Source organism: Gastrolobium bilobum, unplaced genomic scaffold, assembly GCF_033153095.1.
Source record: "Gastrolobium bilobum isolate Gb01-03AN ecotype WA unplaced genomic scaffold, APGP_CSIRO_Gbil_v1 utg500, whole genome shotgun sequence".
NCBI classification, from domain to species: Eukaryota; Viridiplantae; Streptophyta; class Magnoliopsida; order Fabales; family Fabaceae; genus Gastrolobium; species Gastrolobium bilobum.
Genome location: NW_026896335.1, coordinates 1,881,328 through 1,898,373, shown reverse-complemented (window position 1 = coordinate 1,898,373; position 17,046 = coordinate 1,881,328). Strand labels below are relative to the sequence as shown.

At 36.2% G+C, this 17,046-nt stretch overlaps 1 protein-coding gene across 8 annotated transcripts; it reads right to left on the bottom strand.

Moving 5' to 3' along the window:
* Positions 1-1,240: 1,240 nt before the first annotated feature.
* LOC133299062 (uncharacterized) lies at positions 1,241-13,704 on the bottom strand. 8 transcript variants are annotated; one of them, XM_061498470.1, is made up of 9 exons: positions 13,550-13,704; positions 12,658-12,739; positions 11,966-12,052; positions 11,693-11,767; positions 11,445-11,615; positions 8,490-10,731; positions 6,880-6,995; positions 6,561-6,673; positions 1,241-1,516 (listed from the first exon to the last, which is right to left on the bottom strand). In XM_061498470.1, the coding sequence occupies exons 3-9, from the start codon at positions 12,018-12,020 to the stop codon at positions 1,409-1,411; spliced, it is 2,880 nt and encodes a 959-aa protein (XP_061354454.1). In that variant the 5' UTR covers positions 12,021-12,052; positions 12,658-12,739; positions 13,550-13,704; the 3' UTR covers positions 1,241-1,408. The 8 variants fall into 8 exon arrangements, with proteins under 8 accessions (XP_061354454.1, XP_061354450.1, XP_061354452.1 ...); XM_061498466.1 differs by having other exon boundaries at positions 11,693-12,052; XM_061498468.1 differs by lacking the exon at positions 12,658-12,739 and having other exon boundaries at positions 11,966-12,184.
* Positions 13,705-17,046: the final 3,342 nt, after the last annotated feature.

Below are 17,046 nucleotides of genomic sequence, written 5' to 3'. Positions count from 1 at the left end.
CTTCCTTTGCAACAGCTATCACGTGTATCCAGTAAGGCAAAAACGGGCTGCTCTAGAATAATCTTTTCAATCCAAGCCGAAAGTTTATACGCACATTATTTTTCTGAATTAGCACGATTCATTCATTTGAACATTTTTATTTTAACCAGATTTGTGGAGTTGGTCTATTTCACTTGCATAAGGCAAAATACTTTCAAATTCTTGTTTTTTTTTTTGGATAAGCAAATTCTTTTTATTAACCCAGTTAATCTAATAAGGAATTTTTTTAAGTAATTAAATAAGGATAGATTTATCCTTAATTTAATATCATATATATTGAGGTCATAACTCACTAAATAATGTAACGACAGATATGTTTTTATATACTAATTATAGTTATAAGCTCACTTTACAATTTAATTTAATTTAATTTTAACTTAACTATGGATGCGACTCTCTCAGAAATCAGCATAAGAATCTTTGTATTAAGCGAAACAATTACTTTAAGGAAAATTAACGAATTCAGAACCACAAACTCATACAATAATATTGATACAAACTACTTAAATTTAATTAGCCCTAATTACAGGGTTGATCTGAAGTATAGATGGATGTACAACCCAATTATGTGGGCTGATTAGTTGATGTATAAACCGACTTAGAGATTCTAGGAAGGAAGGTTCAAAGCTTCAATTGATTATAAGAATGTTCGAATAATTGCTTCTTTTTTCGTAGATTGAGATATATAATGTAAAAGCATAGTTTTACTTTCACAAATAGAAATGGAACATGGAAGAAGGTTCAGGAGCTAAAATCAAGATTTTACGTGGAAGCTTTTTCACATGTTTACCACCACACACGATAACATTGTGAAGATGACACATCTTGATCAACTTTGCCCCACGAGTAATGGGCTTAAGGCATGAAATCAATCTCATGCCAAAGTCTCGGAGTTGCTGCAATTTGGTTTATCTACATTCATCCACCAGCAATTATTTGGTAATATTTGTGAAAGAATTTTTTTTTTTTTTTTTTTTACGTTGTCATATAATATTATATTATAATATCATTTAATGAATTTAATACTTGATGTATTATTAAATTCATTAAATAACATGACAAAACATCATTCGATGAATTGGCATGACAATATGCTTGAAGTACAATTGACAGTTGAAGGCAAAGTAGAGGTACTGATCGTAATGAATTGGCATACTTTCATGTCATAAGATAAAGCAATTCTTTGAATAGGAATGCCGTTATTAACATTCATAAAATCATGATGATGGTTTAGCAGCATCTTCAATTCTCAGCTTCCTTTGATATACAATTAATTGGATAAGAAAATGTGGAAAACAGAACTTAATCTACAAAAGAGAAAGAATAAACTTATCTTCTGATTATAAACATATTAACACTTAATAAATGCCTAGAGACCTAACATTTTTTTCTTTTTAAATTTTTCTATCAAATCTTCTTCAGATGGAATATCAGCACCACCTTCTCTGGTGGTGGACCACCATTCCATGATTTCTTCCTGCAAAGAAGGAGAGAAAAGAGCATAAGCTGAAGTAGAAGCAATACTGGAAAACAATAATTAGAAGAACCATTCCATGAGTTAATGCTGTTCTTGTAAATCACCATACTTCATCAAAATTAAATTCTATAATATCCAACAGTGGACACATCGGGAAACAATATATATATAGAAACACACATAATGAAGTAATTATTGAGTGTTTGATATTGTTAGAAATAATATTAGTTTTATTATTATTAGTTTATTATTCTAGAAGGTTATTTGGACTTAGCCCATTAGGTCATTTAACCTCTTTAAATAGAGGACTCTTGTACAGCATTATTCACAACACAATACAATACATTCATTCTTTTTCAAGTTGGTACCAGAGCCTGTGTTCTGGGAATCCTGCTTCCGCATATCATGCCGTGCATCATACCGGCAACCATCTTTTCACACCTAATCCTTATTTCGTCACAAATTTTTTGTCCTCAACCTCGTATCATCAGGAAAAAGATCGTCAGCCTCCGTTCATCGCCGGAAACCGCCACAAAACCATCGTCCGCCACTGTTTACCGTCGTCAGACTGCTTTTCCGACGACTTTTCCGTCCAACCACCACGCGATCAGGAGCGGCTCAGGGAGGCGACCCTGTTTGTCCAAGCCGCGTGTTGATCAGAGCATCCACGCGCCGCCACGCGCCGGTGGAAGTCTCCGGCGGCCGAACCATTGTTCCGGCGCGTGAGCCACCGTCCGGCCACCGTTCCAGGTCGGACCACCACCATCTTGCTCGCCTCCTCAGCCTCTTTCCAGATCTGGTCTCCGTTCGTTGTGGGTCCCATCCGTTTGAAAGATATCAGTGAAAAACCCGCTGTTTGGACACTTTTGTGCAACGTTTTTGTGCGATTTCTTGCTTTCTTGTAGTTCTTTGCTATTTTCTGGTCATCTCCTTTTATTTTGTGATGGAGGGCTCAAATAATGCGTCCAAAAACACGAATGGCATCATCTCCGGTACTACCCCATCTCCATTCTTTTCTCGGGCCAGTGATTCCAATTGGAACAGTGGACGCGGTGGCAGACGTGGCCGCAGACAGAGGCCTCGTTGCAATTATTGCCAGAATCTTGGGGCATTTTGAAGAACGCTGCTATAGGAAGTACCCTCATTTGAAGCCACCGACTGCCAACTTTGCTCAACCTGATGCTACGCCACCTTCAACTGGATTAGTAACTCTTTCAAGTGCCGACTATGAGGCACTTCTCAAGAAGGTTTCTTCTCAGCATCCTACTCAAGACACTGGTAATCATGTTGCTTGTTTTTATCAATCATTTCTTGGACCTTGGATAATAGACTCAGGTGCTACTCATCATCTTTGTGGTAATAAAGATCTCTTCACTTCACTTTCTTATTCTAATAACCTACCCCCCGTCACTCTTGCTGATGGCACTAAGGCTCCTGCTCGTGGAATTGGGGAAGCCAACCCAACTCCCTTTTTAACTTTGAGTTCTGTTTATTATATACCTGGCATTCCTTTTAATTTAATCTCTGTTAGCCAGTTGATTCATTCTCTTTCATGTACTATTACCTTCTCTAAACAATCCTTTTCTATGCAGGATTCGGGTACGGGGAAGACGATTGGAGCAGGCGTTGAGTCACGAGGTCTCTACTATCTAATTGCACCACCTTCTCCAGTAGCCTGTTCTCTCACAGAGTCTCCTGAGCTAATTCACAGCCGTCTGGGTCATCCAAACCTCTCCAAGCTTCAGCATATGGTTCCCTTTTTATCCAATCTTAAGTCTTTAAATTGTCATTCTTGTCAGCAAGGAAAACACACTCGCTCCTCCTTTGCTAATAGAGTCAATAAAAGAGCTGATGCTCCTTTTTCTATTGTTCATTCTGATATTTGGGGTCCGAGTTGAACAACGTCTGTTTTGGGTTTTCAGTATTTTGTCACCTTTATTGATGATTTCTCTTGTTGCACTTGGGTTTATTTAATGAAAAAATGTTCTGAATTATTTTCAATTTATCAAAAAATTTGTGCTGAGATAAATACTCAATTTGGTGCTTCTATTCAAATTTTGCACAATGATAATGCAAAAAAATATGTGTCTCTTGAGTTTTCTAATTTTTTGGAGAAACGTGGAATGTTACACCAGACCACTTGTCCACACACTCCACAACAAAATGGAGTGGCCGAACGTAAGAATCGACATCTGGTTGAAACTGCTCGTACCCTACTAATTCATATGAATGTTCCACTTCGTTTTTGGGCAGATGCTATACTCACCTCTTGCTTTCTCATCAATCGCATGCCCTCTTTCGTGCTCAATAACGAAGTTCCTCATAGTGTTTTATTTTCAGAAGTACCTTCCTATCCTCTACCTCCACATATATTTGGATGTACCTGCTTTGTTCATAATCTTACTCCAGGAAAAGATAAATTAACATCCAAAGCCTTCAAGTGTATTTTTCTTGGATATACTCGTTTTCAAAAAGGGTATTGTTGCTACTCTCCCTATCTCAAGCGTTATATTGTCTCGGCTGATGTCACTTTCCTTGATCAACAACCTTTTCATTCTATCTCATCTCAGATAACACAAGTTGATCAAGTTCTTCTTGTTCCTTGTCTTGATTTGTCTTTACCAGTTGCAGGAGACTCTATCCCAGGGGAGCAACCCCTTGCCTTCATCCCTGAGGATCGTCCTTTTCTCGCCTATCAGCGTCGTCAGCCTGTGCCTCCAGCAGATTTGACCCTTACTGACTCACCGCCTGCTGCTGTCGACTCTTCCCCTCCGGATCCTCCATCAGAGACTACTCCCATTGCCCTTCGCAAAGGTATTCGATCCACTCGTAACCCTCATCCATTTTATAGTTTCTTGAGTTATGACAGACTTTCTTCACCACATTTTACTTTTGTTTCTAGTATTTCGTCTATTTCTATTCCTAAAACCACAGGTGAAGCACTCTCTCATCCGGGTTGGCGTCAAGCAATGATTGATGAAATGCAAGCACTTCACTCCAATGGCACATGGGATCTTGTTCATGCTACTCCTGGAAAGTCAGTTGTCGGTTGTCGATGGGTATTCACTGTCAAAGTTGGTCCTGATGGCACTATTGATCGCCTCAAAGCTCGTTTGGTGGCCAAGGGATACACTCAGATATTTGGTCTTGACTATGGGGATACTTTTTCTCCTGTTGCCAAGATGGCATCTATTCGCCTATATCTTGCACTTGCTGCCATTCATCAATGGCCTCTTCTACAACTTGATATCAAAAATGCATTCTATGGTGACTTGCAAGAGGAAGTATATATGGAGCAACCACCAGGTTTTGTTGCTCAGGGGGAGAGTTCTGGCATGGTATGCAAGCTTCGTAAATCTTTATATGGCCTGAAGCAGTCTCCTCGGGCCTGGTTTAGTCGCTTCAGTTCCGCTGTTCAATCCTTCGGTTTAACCCGAAGTCAAGCGGATCATTCTGTCTTCTATCAGCATAGCTCTTCTGGCCAGTGCATCTATCTCCTGGTCTATGTTGATGACATCATTATTACTGGCAGCGATCAAGCTGGGATTGATCAGTTAAAGAAGTACTTATTCAATCAGTTTCAGACCAAAGATCTTGGCAGACTTCGATATTTCTTAGGAATCGAAGTAGCACAGTCTAGGAAGGGCATTTCCATTTGTCAGAGGAAATATGCACTGGATATCTTAGATGAGACTGGTATGTTGGGATGTAAACCCATTGATACACCTATGGATCCTAATATTAAGTTATTGCCTGGACAGGGGGAGCCATTGGCAGACCCTGGTCGTTACCGCCGACTAGTTGGAAAGTTGAACTATCTTACTGTGAGAAGACCAGACATCTCTTTTTCAGTTAGTGTGGCAAGTCAATTCCTTGACTCTCCTTGTGACTCTCATTGGGATGCAGTTATCAGGATTCTTCGATATATCAAAAAAGCACCAGGAAGAGGTTTATTATACACTAATAAGGGGAGTGCAGAAGTTTCTAGCTATACAGATGCTGACTGGGCAGGTTCTCCTTCAGACAGACGATCCACCTCCGGGTATTGTGTTCTCCTCGGAGGAAATTTGATCTCTTGGAAGAGTAAGAAGCAAACTGTGGTTGCCAGATCAAGTGCAGAGGCAGAATATCGGGCCATGGGAAATGCAACATGTGAGCTCATCTGGCTAAAGCAATTGCTTAAGGAATCACATCTCTGTGAACAACGGCCCATGAAACTTATTTGTGACAATCAAGCCGCATTGCACATATCCTCTAACCCAGTCTTTCATGAGAGGACTAAACATATAGAAATTGACTGTCACTTTGTTAGAGAGAAGATTCAGTCAGGCGAGATCGAGACAGCATTTGTCAATTCCAGTGATCAACTTGCAGATGTTTTCACCAAGGCTCTTAGAGGTCCCCGAATAGATCATATATGTAACAAGCTGGGTGCTTGTGATATATACGCACCAGCTTGAGGGAGAGTGTTAGAAATAATATTAGTTTTATTATTATTAGTTTATTATTCTAGAAGGTTATTTGGGCTTAGCTCATTAGGTCATTTAACCTCTTTAAATAGAGGACTCTTGTACAACATTATTCACAACACAACACAACACAATACAATACATTCATTCTTTTTCAAGTGATATCATAGCATTATTAAATGTTTTAGATCCTACTCTTCAGCTGATAACAATTGTGTTACTGACTTTATAAATGCCAATGCCATGCATGATGTAATAAAGCAGTCATAAAATGTCAGCTATGCTTTAGTTTAAATTTCTTTGAAAACTTAGGACACTTAAAATGTCTACTCATTCAACATTAATTGGCTAAAAAAATGAACTTAGGATATTTGCATGTGCTCGTGCATGCTACTTGTTCATAACTCAGTAAGAACTAAACCACAATCATAACCACAAGAATATTATCCCATCCAGTATAATTTATTAGAGCCTGAATTTCACAGGAGTATATGGAGTAAAAGTGACATGGAAACTACTAATAGGTACACAATGATAACTAGCAGAGAAGCTAATAACTAATCATTGATAATTACCTCAAGAAAATCATTATTGGATATATAGTGACTCTCGACCATACACTTGAATCTCCCTACTTTCACAGAGAGAGATTTTCTTGTATTCTGCTCTGAATCCTGTCTTCGGGTCTCTGTCAATACACCAGAACAAGATAGAATAAAAAAACAAAAATAAAAGGAATAAAAACAGCAGTCATGACTTGAACCAAAATAAAAAAATATGAACAGCAGTCATGGCCTCATCAAACTAAAGAAAAACTTCAGGGATAATATAATGTGGTCAAGTAACATAATTGATAATTCACATGTAAAGAACATGGTGTGATTTTAGTTATACCATTTATATATGCCACATGGTATCCAGTTCCCCCAAGTCCTTCTTTCCACTTCCCAAGCCGCAAGCGCAAGAAAAAACCATCAAGTTGTGATACTGACCCATGAGCATTTATCCATCTGATGTAAAGGACATTTTGTTAAGTAAATGTCGCAAAGATCCAATTATACAAGTGACAATTTTTGACACTCCCGTTGTTGAGATATATAGTCCCACATTGGTTGTATGTGCAATTAATGTGAAGTTTATAAGGCCTTAGACACTCTCACCCTTTGAGCTAGCTTTTGGGGTGGTGTATCCCAAAATTCTTTACACTCGTTATATGAACATTGGCAATATGAAGGCTCCTTTCCAATCAATACCAAGAGTCATAATCAGTACTTGTAAATAAATATTTTATAGGTAACTTTTAGTGGCATATAAGTATTCTCATTTTCTGTTATTATTCCCGGTCTTTTGATTTCTAGCACCATTCTTGCACTTTGTGATTGTATGCCTGTTTTGTTGATACATGCTTTGTCTTTTAAGTTAATCCATTTGCTGGTCAACTTATCTTCTATTTCAGTTAAATTACCCGTTGATTTAGTTAGATTGCTTTATATTTCCGCTGGTGTAAGACTAATCGTGAACATCTTCGAAGAGTTGCATTATAATTGTAATCACTTTTTCATGAAAAAAGGGAAAAGTATAATCACCCAGTTCACCTATCTTTCTGTGTATATTCAATTTTCTATGATCATAGGTGAGAAAGGAGGAGTTGAGAGTGACCTAATGATAAGACAAATTCAAAAATATTTATAGTTCTTGTTTGCAAAGATATTCCCCCCTCAATGAAGATGGGTTCTTTGAATAGTTCGTGAAAGGGTTGCAGGTATAATAGTTCTTTCCAAGAGAAACAATGAAACGCTGGAAAAGAAAATTGTCAACAGCTGAAAAGAAGAAGGTTCTCTAATATATATGACATCTAGCCATTTACCAATGCATTATGATTTAAGCACTAATACTGGGATTACGAAGAATTATTTTGCATCCTTGGTTTAATTTAGCAATTGACAAAGGTTATTTTTAGTTTTATGCATTATACATGGACCATAAAACCACACAATAACTAGCTTTACTACTCGAAATGGCATAGTACAGGGAGAGTGACCATTTTGCCACACCTGGCAAAAAAATTTACCAGACTGCCACGTCAACAGTAAATTTTGCCAAAATACCACACAACATATTTCGCTATACTGTGTAGCGAAATATGTTTGCATATAATTTGCTACACTGTGTAGCGAAATATGCCATGTCAGGCTGCACAGTCAGCAAAAATGACACGTGTCAAGCAGGTAGAAATTCGCTACACAGTGTAGCGAATTATGCTTGAATTCTGCCTGCTTCACACGTGTCATTTTTGCTGACTGTGTAGCCTGACATGGCATATTTCGCTACACTGTGTAGCGAATTATATGCAAACATATTTCGCTACACAGTGTAGCGAAATATGCCGCGTGGTATTTTGACAAAATCTACTGTTGGCGTGACAGTCTGGTAAATTTTTTTGCAAGGCGTGACAAAATGGTCACTGTTCCCATAGTAAAAGTTGGTTGGCTTGCATTACTTACTTCAGGATGTCAGTGCGGGACAATTGAAGCTTTTTCACTGCATCAAAGATTCCCTTTGGCACGTGTGAAATCTGATTTTCAGCCAACCTGGATGGAGATGTTATAGGATTTTCTTTGAATTTGTTTTCCTCTGAACTTGAACCACAGTATCTCTTTAATGATGCATTGCACCCTATCTTGGAAATGGAGGTTATAATTTCATTTGATTTCTGCTTCAAATTAATATTTCTCTCTTCTTGGTGATCAGTTCCATCATTCATAGAACCGCCAGGTAAAATTCGGTCATCCTCATCAGTCAGAAGCCTGGCACTCCCTTCATTGCTTGGGATAAAATGTTTTCCACTAGGAATACAATCACTGATCAAGGCATTAGCTTCAAATTCATGTTTCCTTGTTGAGATTGAAGTGGGACATGAAATTGCCCAGTGGTTGGGCTGAAAACATTTAATGCACACACAAGGAAGTTCTTCCAATCCTCCATACAAATTTATATTCTTCTGAAGATCTTCTAGCTCACCTTTTGCATTAGCTGAGCAATCAGTGAGTTGGTGACCTCTTCTCCCACAAAACAAACAAAACATATTTACCTGTGTGGTACTATCTCTTCTGTTTGTCAGCATGATATTTTTTATGGCACCAAATCTCCTTGCAAACATTGAAGCCATTAGCTCTGGATTTCTGAATCCTAAGGAAGATGAAAGGGGGTTGAGCTTATGCTTTGATTTATGATCGTTATTTACCTCATCTTCCTTAAGACCAGTGGAAGCCTCTCTGTCATCAACAGGTTGTTCTCTAGTCTCTTCCATTTTGCAGTTGTTCAAATAAGATACGTTTTTATGGGAATGGGGAAGCTTTGAGCAATCAGTGGAGTGGACTTGAGATCCACCTCTCTCATTGAGGTGATCAGAAATAATCAAGGGGGCAGTGGATTTCGGTGTAAATCGAGTTATCCACAGACTTCCAAGATTATCACTTCTGTGACAGATATTCTCTGCTTCCTTTCTCTCAGGTAGTACAGTGGAAACGACATTCTCAGTATTATTTGTATTTTTTCTTGTTGAATATGAATGTGATGCCATTTCTTCTTTGTCCATACTAAGGCCCAAGATGGAACAATTTTCATTCTCCACTGGGTTATTGTTGCTGCTTTCATGACACTGAAAAAAATTTAGAGGTTTAATATTAGGCTTTGAGGATGGACCAGCATCATATCCCCCAGTGGATGCTTCAAACTTACTTGATTCCAAATACTGTTTGGAAAGGCTATTGTTCTCTGCAAAACAGGTTATTGGAGTAGCATCAATTCCATGTACCCTGTTACCTGGCTTTAAATCCTCATTACCCTCTCCTTCTTGATGAGACATTCTTGTTTCTACATTCTTTAAGCTTGGACAATATATGGACTGAAAAATAGATTTGAATCCTGTATTTTTTGGATCAGGATCTCGATTCATATTGCATGTGATAAGTTTCTTGTCAGGCCGTAGATTATGAGAATCTGGATTCGCAAGAGTAAGAGCCAAAGTGTTTGAATCATGTTGAATTGATTGTGAGAGTCCTTTCACCATGTTCGAAATCCAGTTCATGAATGAACTATCCTGTTTAAGGTATGATTTGGAACCAGAAGTTTCTTCAATTTCCTTTTTGACTCTTTTACTCCGAATTATCAACTGCTGTTGAAAGTTATGTCTCTTCTTACCTGTTGAAAAAACCCCAGCACTGTTACAGCTTTCAACACTTGAATGGCTGTCATTCTCCTCCTTTGCTAATCTTACATTCGCATCCCCATCTGATAAGGACTTTTCCTTGCCTTTGTTTATTGTCATACGAATTCTGCTATTACATGGAGAATGCAAAACTGGAAGAATCTTATCACATGGTTGCATCATTTCGTTGTCCTGAGATTTGTTTTTTATCTCATTCACAAGAACCCCGCTTGTTGCAGCACAAGCGGCTTCACAGTTGATAGTTTGTAAATCATTCTCAGCACTATATTCCAGTTTTACTAAAGGACTCCTGCTGGAGGATGTTAAATTAGTTCCTGGAGCACCAGAGCCTTTATATTCAATCATAGGTTCAACCATAGTATGCAAATTGTCATCTGTTACAAATGCCCTTTTTCCAATACCAATATCGGTGCCTCCATTGGAACGTCTCCTAGGTGAAGGATTTTGCTCCATGCTAGTTTTAGGTTCAGCTGATTGAAGTAATAAATTATCAAATGACCTTTGGTCAACCTGATCTGCAGGAAAATCAGGATGCAGAATACAATTCAGGTATGCACAAAAGTAAGAACTTGAATTTTTCTTTAACAAAAATAAAAATTTCTATAACTTTTCTTCTTTAAACATAAAGGATATATTTCAAATTTTTGAACCTACATAAACAACCAGCTGAACAATCAGGTAATGTTTCCTATTATCCAGGTACATTGATATAAACCAGCAACAAATATCAAACAAATTAGAATGTGTTCCCAACATGAGTAATAAATATCCTGAAATCCATGGATTCTTATCTCTAGAGTACTAAAGAAGTATGATGACATCCAGTGTGGTAAGGCACCTAAAGACGCATGTAAGGCGCTAAGGTGAGAGGCTAGCCGCTAGCCTTTCTGGATAACAGTTAAAACTGTAAAACCAGCCATCTAATTTGTCAACTATGATAATAAAGGAGGTAAAATAGTGAAAATATTAAAAGAATAACTAGTACTAGCAAGCAGCTTAGGCTTTGTGAACTCTACATTATAATCTTTTGTTTTTAATACAAATGTTATGCTTCAATAGTTAATTTATATGGAAAATCAAGCCAAATCAGTCAAATATTTTACTGTTTCCATGTTTTTTATGTTCACACCATTTTTTTAGTAAGGTGTGCGCTTTTTGGTGGCTCTTGCATCAAGGCATCACCTTAAGGGCGTCTTTCACCTTTAACTACATTGATGACAGCACATACCTGAAATAGCAGCAAATTTGTTTCCTTCTATCCCAGACATTTTATCAGTTCCAATGTTGGCTTCATCACCCGTATTCTTCTCCCAAGCGTTCATTAGATTCATGTTTTGATCGTTAGGGAAATCAGGTGCTCTTTCTGCACTAATAATTTTCTCCTCATTACCACCAGATCCTGCCAACCAAAGTTCTGTAGGATTGAGAAAATGATTCCAGGAAACTAAGCAAACTCATGGAAGATTTTTCCCTTACCTGTATTATTTTCTTCATGGGATTTACACTCTGGCTTGACACTTGAATCACTTGTTGGATGCATAGTGAGAGTATCTGTTGCAGCAATATCACTTTTGGAGCATATGACAACTATGGGTTTTACAAAAACATCATCTATAGATTTATCAGTGATAGACCTGCCACCAGTAACACTCTGTGGCGGAGCAAGAACCATACAACTTGGTCTAACATCCCGAAAAAGAGAATTGTTTTTATCAGCAAAGCTTGAATCGGCACATTTAAGACTCAAACCTTTATCTGGAGACCAAACTATTTCAGATAGGGCATCAGTGGCAGCAAATGTCATGTCTGCCTTGGAAGCTGCATTTGCACCTGCACCTGAGTCATTTTTCAAATTTTTCCAAATGCACTGGTTAGCATTATTCAGAAAAAGTTCAAAATCAGTCTTTGGTATTATTTTCTTGTTTTCTGCACTCATCTTCAGAAGGATAAACTCTTCACAAAAAGGTCCTGAAATATTATTACAATCAAAATTAACCTTCTCTGTAGTACTTAAAACGAAAGCTCTGAGTTAAGGGTATATGTAACACTGTAAATGTTATCAACTAGTTCCATAGCACTAAGCCTTACACCAAATTACTTGACTGGATTCTGGGTTGCTCATTAATCAGTTTTCTGAGAGATGCATCTTATTAGAAGGCAAGTTGGAACACATACATTTGTTTCACTTTTACCTATTTCAACAAGCAATTGTTCTAACTTTTTCCTGCGACACACTTAATTCAAATGTTTGATTTAATTTACTAGCATGGCCAAACTCTTTCACAAATACAAAAAGTAATTACATCTAATATAGTTTGTGAGGAGACTAAAAGGAGAAACGACAAGCATTAAGAATTTATCAAAATAAGCAGGATAACATGCAGGTTGCAATGTAGTTGAAAATGATTCTTGCCATGGATAATGTAAAGTGTCAGTCATACCAAAAGCTCAAATTGTTAGGCACAGGCTAATGAGTGGTTTTCATCTCTAAATGCTTCCTCATGACACAGCCCTATGGGCATCCTGTGGACAAAAAACAGGATCACCATTACCAGACAAAGAATGGGAGCAGCAAGGATTCAACTCTTGACCATTTGGCCTTGAAGATGGACTAATATAAGGACCAGCAATACAAAAGCTTAAGTTGTAAGGTGCAGGCCATGCCCTTGGCTGGTTTTCCCCCCCTTCTAAAGTATAGTCTGTATACATTTGGCAATCACCATTACTACAAAAATATACTAGCAAGAAAAATAACAAAGTCTAGACAATAATATCTTGGTATAAAAGGAAAACTCAGGATTATCCTGGAAATAAGATTTCATCTGAATTATGATAATATAGAAATACAAGCCAATAGATTTTTGTCCCACGATCCAAAATTGTTGGTAAGAATAAACTAAATCCTGCTGGACATTAAATATCTATAGGTAAAACTCTAAGGTCACCCTAACATCCAAAATGTTTCTAGACTCCATTGTTTCTTATTGTTACCCTAACATTCAAAAACACAAGCATGTGTTGGAGATAAACCTTTGTTCAAGGTATCATCTAAGGATCAATTCAGTTTAACAGATATTCAAAGTTAATATTTTTTTATTTTTTTTCCAATTGGGTATAGAGAAGTTCATCCCATGAGTCAGTAGAAGCAATACAAAGTCATAAAGCATTTATAATAATTAAAAGAAAAAAACACAGTTAGAGAATCAGATAAAGTGGATCATATCCAACTGAGGAATCGTAAAAGAAGGTTCCATAACCATGAGCTATGAAAATAAATGCATAGAGAAGTAAGAAATGTGAAGGAGGATATATAAAAAAGATAAAAGCATATACCTGTCTGTAAACCAACCACTAAATACCGAACCGAACAAACAAAACCCGAATAAGGAAAGAGGAAGTGTATATGATATTATGATGTCAGTGTGGTGTGTGAGAGAGAATGAGGAAAAAGAGAGTGAAGTTGAAGTTGAAGTTGAAGTTGAAGCTGCAATTGCAGGTGCAGGTGCAGTTGCAGAGAGCGTCTATGCCAAACGTCTTGGTATAATAGTAACATGAATCTGTCTACCTTTTTTTTTTTCTGCTATGTGAGGCTAAGTATCTGCCACGTGGGAACATTCTTTGCCAATGGCCACCATAGTAATTGGACCTTTGCAATATTTTATTACAAATAATAATAATAATAATACATTAATCACTTAATCTTAATTGTGCTTAAAATTGAAGAGCTAATAGTAATAACGAAACTAGTTATTTTGCCTTTCACTTCACAGATGATTTTAAATTTAATACATATATATATATATATATATAACAATAATTTTAATTTGATATGCAAATATTTAATACATGTTGAATTAGTTCAATTTTTGAGAAATGTTTGTGATAAAATATTTTAAATAAATGAAACTCCTGCAATAGAAAAAATTCATATTGAAAATTTAATTCAACTTTATCTTTTTGTTTTAATTTTTTTATAGAATAAATAAAAAACGCTATCTTAATGCATCTTGACATATCAAATAAATTTTTATGAGATGAAAAATTGATAGAATTTGTACTTTTTATGTTATTTTATTATTTTATATATAATAATTTCGGGTGATTGTTAGTAAAATAATATTTTTTATATATAAAATAGATAGCTATAGTTAATAGAATAATTAATTATTCTTAAGAGCATATTATTCCAATTAAATAATTTGATAATATCATTAAATTCTAGTCGTCGTAAATCACCTAATAAAATAATTTTGAAGCACTCATTTTTATCTTATATTTCAATACCATAAAATTATGTATACATGTATGGCCTATCTCAAGCTAGGGTAAAGGAGGAGGGTTGACGCCAGATGTAACGAGCCGACTATAAAAGAAAACATTTATCTATATGATATGAATCCTTACGATTTTTCGTTGGAGCATATAGTTCTTAACAACATGTTGCACTGAACCTCAGGTGTAGCGAAAAATGGGCTAAAGTCTTTGTCCCAAAGCACATCGCCACTTCTTCAACCTGATTTGATGACAATTATGTCAGGATCCCAGCACATGTATGGGTGAGCTTGATCACCAAAAAAAGCCCAATAGATAATGATGCAATTCATAATCTAGAGCATAAGGACCTTCGTGAGTAAGTTTAGGGGGTTAGCATATGTTTTGGCTAAAATGAGAGTGAATATAGCGTGCTTGCAAGAGATTAAGTGGGTTAGGGAAAATTCTATGAAAGTGGAAGGCACCGAATTCAAGTTGGATACACAAATATGAGCAAAAGTGAAAAATGGGATGGATATTATGATTTATAAAAGTTTAAGAGACATGGTTGTTGATGTTAAAAAAAAAGTAGTCAAGATTATTCTGGTTAAGCTTGTTGAGGGTGATTTAATTTTCAATATTATGCCACCCAAGTTAGATACAAGTATATGATAAAAAATCAATTTTAGGAAGATTTGGTGGAGGTTTTACGAGGGATACCACACAAGGAGAAAATTTTCATTATAGGAGATCTAAATGGACATATTGGACAAAGCAAGGGAAGTTTTGATAGAATTCAAGGACATTTTAATTATGGGACTTGATATAAGACTGGAGAAGTATCCTAAACATTGCACTAGCTTGTGATTTGTTGTTGTTGAACACAATTTTTAAGAAAAGGGAGTCACATTTAATCACCTATCGTAGCGGCCAAAATTATAGCCGAATTGATTTCTTTCTTACTAGAAGAAAAAATAGAACCTCATGTGTAGACTGTAAAGCCTACCACGGAAAATGTGTAGTTACTCAACATAAGTTGGTAGCTTTGGAGATTCGGTTAAACAAAGTAAGAAAAATGCAGAAGAGTGCCAAGAACCAAAAATAATATGTGGAAGCTAAAGGAGGAGGACAAGTCTAAGGAAATAATGCTTCAAGAAGGACCATTGTAGTTAGATGGAGAAGTAGAAGAAATGTGGAACAAGATGGTTATTTGTATACATAAACTAGGAAGGGGTCTTAGGGTAAAGTAAAGGGAACAAATTTTCAAACAAAGAAAATTTGATGGTGGAATAAAGGGATCCGAGAGACAATTAAATAGAAAATCGATTGCCTTAGATATTTGCATGAATGTCCTAGTAAGAAGAAATGTTATGAAAGTCATGCGATAGTCTAGCAGCAAAGTTTTTTCCAATTTGGACAAATTACTTGGGAGAAAATAAGGTGAAAAAGGTATCTGTATACTTATAAAGATAAGGGATAAGAAAAGTAAAGACTTCACCCATATTAGATACATCATGATTGAAAACAAAAAACTTTTAGTAAGAGATATAGAAGTCAAAGAAAGGTGAATGAACTATTGTAACAAACTTTTAATGGGAATATTAACAAAAGTGAGGTGGATTTGGAGGATGCTTATGATGATTTGAACAAAAGATTTGCGCATATAATTAAAGCACTTGAGGTTAAGGAGACATTAAAGAATGAAGACTAGTAAAACTTTGGAACCAGATATTGTGTCCCTAAAGTGTTGAGATGCTTGGGAGATGTGGTAATAAAATGGTTGACAAATATTTTTAATAGGATTCTCCAAACTCATAAGATGCCTAATGTATGGAGGAAGAATATGTTTGTGCCTATTTACAAAAATAATGAAGATATCTAGAATTATTCTAACTATAGAAATATTAAGATTATGATTCTTACTATAAAGTTATGGGAGAGAGTTTTTGAACATAGTTTGAGAATAGAGACCAAAAACTCTATAAATCAATTCGAATTTATGTTGGAAATATGTACCATGGAGGCTATTTTCTTGATATGATAGTTGATGGAAAGATATCGAGAATAGAAGATGAACCTACATATAGCGTTAATTGATCTCAAGAAGGTGTATGATAAGTTTCCAAGAAAGGTTCTATGGTGAGTTTTTGAGGAAAAAAAAAGTATCATCAAAGTATATAAATGTGATCAATGATATGTATGATGGTGCTACTACATGTGTAAAGTCTTGTAATAGAATATTTACAACAAAAAAGTCTTGTAATAGAACATCATATTATTTTCCTATCGCGATAAGTGTGCACTAAGGATTTGCATTCAATACTTTTCTTTTTGCTCTAGTTAAAGATAAACTAATAAAAGATATCCAAGACAAAGTGCCAAGGTGTATGCCATTTGCTGATAATATTGTGCTTATTGATTAGACTAAAGGTTGGTGTTAATAAAAAATTAGAATTGTGGAGAAACATATTGGATTTTGAAGAATTTACGCCAAGTCAAAGTAAGACTGAGTATATGAAGTGTGATTTTGCTCCTACAACGTGCATTTTCTGGGACACGAGGTATTCAAGAAATATGTT

What these genes read in the sequence shown, in the direction of transcription:
- LOC133299062 (XM_061498464.1), bottom strand. Translation starts at nt 12,152, where the DNA reads ATGAGTGCAGAAAACAAGAAAATAATACCAAAGACTGATTTTGAACTT. An exon ending in CAAATTTGCTGCTATTTCAG is followed by an intron (nt 10,732 to 11,444) that starts GTATGTGCTGTC and finishes ATTTTCCTGCAG; the next exon opens with ATCAGGTTGACCAAAGGTCA. An exon ending in CCAATAATGATTTTCTTGAG is followed by an intron (nt 1,517 to 6,560) that starts GTAATTATCAAT and finishes CCTTCTTTGCAG; the next exon opens with GAAGAAATCATGGAATGGTG.